General features: G+C 41.2%; 1 protein-coding gene across 1 annotated transcript; it reads left to right on the top strand.

The window, feature by feature from the left end:
• The first annotated feature begins 533 nt into the window (after positions 1–533).
• Positions 534–2,544, top strand: LOC118300018. Its single transcript, XM_035624065.2, has 2 exons — positions 534–831; positions 1,772–2,544. Exons 1-2 carry the CDS (start codon positions 546–548, stop codon positions 2,167–2,169), a joined length of 684 nt encoding a protein of 227 aa, XP_035479958.1. The 5' UTR covers positions 534–545; the 3' UTR covers positions 2,170–2,544.
• Positions 2,545–7,999: the final 5,455 nt, after the last annotated feature.

The raw sequence follows: 7,999 nt of genomic DNA, 5'->3' as shown, positions 1-7,999 counted from the left end.
ATTATATTTAAAGAGAAGTTGTCTGTGATATATTGTGCATATTGTGTTGTAAAAACTGCCCGTTGCAAGGGTTAATGCTGGGATTCACTCCTTCACCTTCTCAATGTTATAAATATTGATATTTTGAGTGAAAACCCATTTAGAGACTGATTTCACAGGATTGGTTAATAAGTCCCTGTTAACAGGGTGGTGCCCCAAATTACTAGTTTCTAGTAACATGTTTATGACTATTAATAATTGTCTTTGATAATTATTAATAACTTGCTAATTTCCAAATCTGTTCCTACTGATGCACAACAGTGCATCAACCTGTGGTTGCCTGTTCAGAGCTGTGGCTCATAACAGTCCATGGCAGAGTATTTTGCGAAGGGAAGCCACATTCCTCAGCTTCAGAATGGGACTGCTTCACTAAGTCCTGACAGCCCCTGTGGTTCCTGCATACCTATTAGTGCTCAGAGTGTTACACCACTGAACCAACTTCACCAGCACTCTGACAGAACGAGAAGTTCAGATACAGCATCAGACTGGTTAGAAATATATTCAAAATGGTTCGAGGGGTCGTTCTGGGATTTTGTCATGCAACGCTAGTTTTCATCCTGCTGTGCTCTGTCACAGGCTTGTCTCTGATGGGTCACCGCAGAGATGCAGAGGATGACCAGCAGCTCAACAAAGCTATTTTAGAAATGCTACACATCAATAAAGTGTCTGCGAGCCATCAGGCCAAACCACATCCCTACATGAAGAGGGTCTTTCAGCATTTGGACTCACTGGAGGCTGAAGACTTTGGGAGATCAGATGGAACACTGGTGCAGAGTTTTCGGAGTGTTCTTGGTAAGGATGTCAAATTAAAGATGAGAGTGTTATATTGGTTTTGTCTATTACTATCATATGACTAAATAACTAACTACTAACTACAACAACTTAACTTAGTATTGTTACTATTATTACTACTAAAATAAAACCTATCAAATCACACAAAGTGATGCTCTCCTGTATGACTGCATGATGCAGTTGCACTATCAGATATGAAGTGTCCCATGCGAGACAATCTTGTGATGTTAACATTGATGGTGCACTGCCTTTGTATAAAGTGTACAAGAAATAAATGCACTTTCTTTTTAGCCCTTTTGGGGCATTTTAATATACTGTATATACATATCAAACTTGTTACAAGGCCTCAGACATAGAGCAGCATTGGCATTCATTTAGAGTGGCATCTGAGTCCAATATTCACTCACCCTTAAGCTCTGTTCTGGTCTCCACTGTCTAGCAATAAATAGCTGCTAACAATGGGCTAAAGTTACTTAAAAAGGTCTTTTTTTTTCATCTGAACTTTCTCAGTGAAAACACCCACTGACTGCTCTTAGAAACAAGGTTAATGAGAACACCAATACACTTACTAATGGAACACCAACAGTAAGTTTTCAGGCTGTAAAAAGCAAAACAATGAGCTAAAAGAGGCTAAAACGCTCTGTAGAGCTCAGGCACATGGAGTGCCTTTCACATCGTGTCACACAGATTATCATTTCAGATATTGTTAATATGTCAATATTGATTAGTGTATTTTCAATTGGAATAAGTAGCGCCATAAAAATCAAAATGAGAGGCTAAATGAAGCAGAAGCCACAGAAGATATGTAGCTGTTTTAAGGGCTGATTAATACTCTTTGTGATGCGTATACTTATCTTAATTTGAAAAAAACTGGGGGAATACATTTAATGTTTTGCTAATCCTTTGCTTCATTTTTTAAAAATGTATTTTACTGACCAAGGTCCAAATGGTGCTCCTCCTGGCTGGATCTGGTTCAACTTCAGCAGTCTGAGCCATTCCATGCTGGGTGCCGAGCTGGTTCTGTTCAGAAAAACCCTCCACCCCCATCCCCTCAGCGTGACTGTCACCCTGCACAGTGTCACTGCTTCACAGGGAACCCTGCAGGAGAGTCCCGCTCTGGAGGAGAGGATGCTGACCCTGAACCAGCGACCCTCATCTGGATTTGATGTGTTTGATGTGTCAGCTGTTCTGGCTGTGAAGCCTGTGGAGGTGGTGGGCTTTCAATTGCGTTATACAGATGAGAGTGGAAGTCTGGTCCTTCATGAAGCCCTGACACAGAGTCTGTACTGTCTGAACAGAGGCTCTCTGAGTGAACCCTTACTGGTGCTTTACCAGTAAGGGTTCATCCCCTCCACATCTGACTCCGTCACTGGGACTATTGTTGAGAGTTAAAATAAAATAAAATTATATAATGTGTCTGCACAAAATAGGTCATAATATAAAAATGGTATGGTTGATCTTCCGTAGGTTTTATTTTTGAGACTTCAAATCCATAAAAATTGTCTTGACTCGACACTGATAGGAATTGATACTAATCATATCAGTGTAACAAGCATATGAGTCTACTGTCCTCCAGTGGACACAATTATTAACTACAGCACTACATTAAACTAAAGTAACAACTATACTCGGCTAATAATAATCACTAATAAAATGAGTCAATCTGTTTCAGTGTCTGTATATTATAAATGACAAAAGTAACATGAGTGTTGTTAAGAGCTGTATTTGAATTGAATTTTATTGATTGATGAATTACAAATTGAAGAGAGAGAACATAGAATTGTTCTCTGCTTCCTGTGAAAACTTTCAAAGTAAAATTTAGTAACCAAATGATTAATAAGAGTTATGATTGGTCCTTTTGATTAAGTAAAACTTCACATTCCTCTGTGGTAATAATACTTGAAATGTATATTACCATTTTACTGTTATTATTATTATTATTATTATTATTATTGGTAGTAGTGGTAGTAGTAGCACTAGATATCATTAGTGTCATTCACCGAAATTAAAAATGATGCATTTCCTACGCACCTGTCTTGAAACCCAACTGTAAAGATGTAATCTGGTTTTATTTGTCCAGGCTTTGAGATCCCTGTGTCCATGCAAAACATGTGTGAGAAATTAGCATGCCTTTTTTTTTTATTAAACGTTTTTAATTGTAACTTTTCTTCCCAGCAAAAGAGACCGGGGATAGCCCACCAAACACAAAGAGTTTCTAAATTCACAATTGCTTGGGGTCAGTTAAAAAAAGGCCACTATCTGCAGAACCTGTTGGAAAGGAAGCAAATTATTTCAGATCAGGGTTTAAGAGTAATGTAAGGATCCATATTAATGATATTTGTGTCAATGTAATTTAAAATTTTTATATTAGAAATTTTACATACATTAAAATTTGCACAAGCATCAGAACCGCTGACATTTTTTATATTGTAGGGGTCTCAGGCATGGGCATGCCAAAATGACTTGATAGAATCCCTTACCACATATTCCCCAGCATTAACTTTAATGTATATTTCTTCTTATTCTTATTGTTGTTGCTGTTGTTGTTATTCTTGTTGTTGGTGGTGGTGGTAGAAGTACTCGTAATAATAGTAGTATAATTACTCTCAGCCTGCATCCTTGATGAAATGCCTCCCATCAGCGTCTTTGAGTTTTACATACTGGTTCACAAAACCGGTCTCTTTTTTGATTCCTCTCAGAATGTTTTTCCATTAGGCTGCTCTCTCACGTCAGGGTGACTCCGCTCAGTCCATTCTCCTTCACGCTGTCCTGGAGCTGTTAAACATAAAAGGCAGCCATTGGGTCAAAAGGCAATTGTTTCCTTTATTTGATAGATGAGAGTGACTCCATAAATGGACACAGTGATTTGGCTTCCAATACATTTGTCTGGTGGAACATTTGAACATTCGTATTTTTTGATCATGACAAAGAAATCGTGCCTTGTCCTGAGGTAAAAAAAACAACAACAACAAAAAACAGCAAATGTACACTATTCATGTTCAATGCCTGGAATAATTATTTGCCATGTTTAGATCACACTATAAGAAGAGGAGACGACATGATGATAACTCATGTATCCATTGTTAAGGCTGCTTTGCATTGTAATCTGTTAAAACATCTGTGGCAGGAGTTTTTTATTTTTTATTTTTTTACATTCACACACCAACCACATTTTTGTTGTTTGATGTTATCAATTCAATTCAATTCTATTTTATGTTTATACCGCCAAATCACAACATACATTGTCTCAAGGCACTTTATATAGTGAAGTCAACATTACAATATTACAAGGAAAACCCAACAAATCCCACAATGATCAAGCACTTGGCGACTGTGGAGAGAAAAATAAAACTCCCTTTTTAACTGACTCAGTTGTGGGCGGTCATCTGTCTCGACCGGTTGGGGTGAGGAGAAAAATGGGTAAGAGGGGAGAGGTGGGCAGAAAGAGGATGAGAGGAGAGACAGGAGGAGAGAAGAGAGGGAGAGGAAAGTTGAATAACAGTTGCTTTATTCTTTACCAGACTGATACTTAAAACTGACACATATAAATGCAATGATGTTATTAATAATAATAATAGTAATAATAATAATAATAATGACGGGTTTGGATCCTGCAGCTCTGGGGTCAGAGATACACTAGGAGAGAGAAAAAACAGAGTTAGTGACATGTAATGTAAATACATGGGGGCAGAGAGAGAGAGAGAGAGAGACAGAGAGAGAGGGGCGAGGGAGAGGGAGAGATTGAGATTTTAACTTTTATTAAAAAATCACCAGAACATCACATTTTTTTTTTACAAATGCACTAAATACAAAAAACATAAAATAAATAAATACATGTATTTAATAAATAAAGTCATAAAAACACAATGAGTGAAAGATGAGGTCTTCTCCTTCACTGAACACACAGCCGTGGTGAAACACCACTGGTTTAAAAACTCCTGTATGTCCTTCATCAGAGAGTTGAATCTGAAATCCACTCTCACTCTGCCTCTTACCAGAGACACGTACATTTTTGTCAGCTCTTGTCCGGACACATTTTCTATGTTGTTTTTTCTGCTTTTATAAATTGACAGTTTGGCCTGACCAACAATAAAATTCAACAACTGCCACTCCTTTGCATCTTGTTTTCTGTAGCCGGCACCAAAAATAAAAGCAGTCTCCGTAAAAACCTCCCCACAGTCGAAAAACACCGTCTTTAAAATGTTAAAAAGAGGTTTCAGTTTGTGACAGTCCAGATAACAGTGAATGATGGTTTCGTGTGTGGACAGAAGAGACATGTGGAGGATACGGTGGGATTTATCTTGGACAGAAAGAGATTTACTGCCAGAGCCCCGTGGAGGATCCTCCATTGCAGGTCTCCAGACCTCTTGTTTAGTGGAGGCTTGTACAAGAGTCTCCGCACCGGCTTGCTGTCTTGTGGCAGTCTATCCTTCCACACCATGTCCTTCCTCTCACTCAGCTTCTTCCTGTGCGTGGCCAGAACACAGTTTCTATGAAAAACCTTTCCAGTTTGCATGTGAAAATCAGCAGCAGTGCGTGGTTTATTTTGTGCTGGTGAGTCAGTATGATTTATTAAAAAAACAATGTCTGGAAAAGGGTCTCCCGAATCGGGGGTTTCAGTCCCATTAAAATAGTCCCGCAGCATCCCTTTTCTTCACTGTCCAGTCTTTTGTTCCACTCGTGTGGAGGGCCAACCTCAGGCCCAGCAGGTAGGCTACTGCCTCTGTGTTCTGGAAACCAGGGACAGCAGCCTCCACGATCCCACTCAGCTTTGTCACTCCAGCTCTCCTTAGTCTCTCGGTGACTAAGGAGAGCTAAGGTCTGCTGCCATCGTGGAGATCCAGCCGGGCCCCCCACACCAGAGGCTCCTCCAGGAGCCAGTACAGAAATGCTGCAGGTTCCAGTCTGGACAATTTAAAAAGTTTCCATTCTTTAGAAGTCCTTGATAAAAATGAGGCAGTTTAGACAAAGGGATAAAACCACAGTCCACCAAAAACAATGAAGCATTGAGACTCAGACCTGCTACCCCCCTTAAAATGGTGCTGGCTACTGGCCTCCAGACGACATCATAATTTCCAAATAAAAATCTCTGTATGAACTGTAGTATAAAAGCATCTGTCCGGCTCTCTAAGTCTACCAATCCCTGCCCCTCCTCCTCCTTTGGCAGGTATAAAACACATTGAGGAACACCAGTGTAAATCGTCCCAAAAAAACTTTAAGATGGTTGACTGTATATCTTTTAAGAGACCAGCAGGGGGCTCCATACATTTCAGTTTGTGTCAGAGGCTGGATGCAACCAAGTTGCTTTTATTTGTTTATGATAAGCACCCTGCCTCTGTAGGACATGTGGGGAATTAGCCACCTCCATTTACTTAACTTCCCCTCCACTTTTCCAACTACTCCTTCCCAGTTCATGGCTGTGGTTCTTTGATCCCCCAGGTAAACCCCTAGGTACTTTAACCCCCCTCGCTTCCAGGTCAACCCACCCGGAAGCTGAGGTAGACCTCCAGCCCATCTCCCCACTGCCAAGGCTTCACTCTTGGCCCAGTTTACTTTTGCCTCTGAGATCCTCTGAAAATTCTCAACAATATGTCCTAAACTATTGACATCTTGTTGATCCTGTGTAAAAACTATGATGTCGTCTGCATAGGCCGATACAGTAAAAGCCGTATCAAAACCAGGTAAACCAGGCCATTGATAGATGAGCGGACATTGTGCAACATGGGTTCGATAGACAAAGCATATAACATACCCAACATCGAGCAGCCTTGTCTTATCCCCCTGGTCACTTTGAAAGGTTTACATAAACCACCATTCTTTTTCAGCACACTCTCAATGTTTTCATACATTACCTTTATCTTGGCGATGAAACCAGGGCTGAGGCCGAACCTTTCCAGCACTTTCCACAGGTAACGGTGCTCAACCTGGTCAAAAGCCTTTTCCTGATCCAATGAAACTAGACCAGTATCTAAATCCAATGAACCAGAGACGGTCAAAAGATCCCGAATTAATGACACATTGTCAACAATGGACCTGCCGGGCACACAGTAGGTCTGGATCATGTGGATGACCTGGTCCATCACCTGTTTGAGCCTGGAGGACAGGACCTTTGACAGCAGTTTGAAGTCCGAACACAGCAGAGAGACTGGCCTCCAGTTCTTTATGTCCATTAGGTAACCTTTCTTAGGGAGGAGAGATAACACTGCCCTCCTTAAACTCTGCAAAAGTGAGCAGTCCCCAAAACTTTCTGTGAACACATCCATAATCTCTGTTTTCATTTCCTCCCAGAAAGTCTTGTAGAACTCCATGGGGAGACCATCGATGCCAGGGGCTTTTCCCCCTTGCATGCTCTGTAGTGCTCTGAATACCTCCTCTTCAGTCAGGGGCCCCTCTAGCTCCTGGTTGTCGTCCCCAGAAACTGTGGGCAGGTCCCTGCAGAACATGTTGAAGGCCTCGTACTCTGTACTCTTGTACTCTGTACTGTACAGGTCGGAGTAGAAATCCACGGCTCTCACCCTTATCTGTGACGCCGTGGTTAGCTGCTGTCCTCCCGCCGAACGCAGAGCATGGATCATTCTGCTCAGTCCATTCTTCTTCTCAAGGCTGAAAAAAAACTTTGTCGGAGAGTCCATCAGTGCAGCGCTCTGGAACCGGGACCCGACTAGAGCCCCCTGTGCTTTCAAGCCCAGCAGGTCTGACAAGACGGCTTTTCTTTTCCTGAGGTTTTCAACACAGCCTCGATTCCCAGTGGACTCCGCAGAACTCTGCAGGTCCACTATGGTCTTCTCTAGATCTTGCATAGACTTGGTAATGTCTCGAGAAACATTGAGAGTGTACTGTTGACAAAGCTGCTTGATGTCAGCTTTACCAAGGTCCCACCACTGCCTCAGTGAACTAAATTCTCCCTGTCTGTCTCTAAAACCCACATCTCTAAAATGTGCATCTAAAAGCAAAGCAGTGTTAAAATGCCAGTGTGCAGACCTGTTTTTTATATTAGCAATATAAACATCACAATACACACATGAATGATCAGAAAAACCAACTGGTAATATAGCGCACCCCTTAAAAACATTAAAATGGTGCTTAAAACAATAAAACCTGTCTAATCTAGCCATAGTTAAAAGATTTTCTCTGCTATGAACCCATGTGTACTGCGTCTGTGTCGCAT

The sequence above is a fragment of the Scophthalmus maximus genome, chromosome 2, assembly GCF_022379125.1.
Source record: "Scophthalmus maximus strain ysfricsl-2021 chromosome 2, ASM2237912v1, whole genome shotgun sequence".
Taxonomy (NCBI): domain Eukaryota; kingdom Metazoa; phylum Chordata; class Actinopteri; order Pleuronectiformes; family Scophthalmidae; genus Scophthalmus; species Scophthalmus maximus.
The sequence above is the reverse complement of the archived record's forward strand: the minus strand, read 5'-3'. Positions and strand labels throughout refer to the sequence as shown.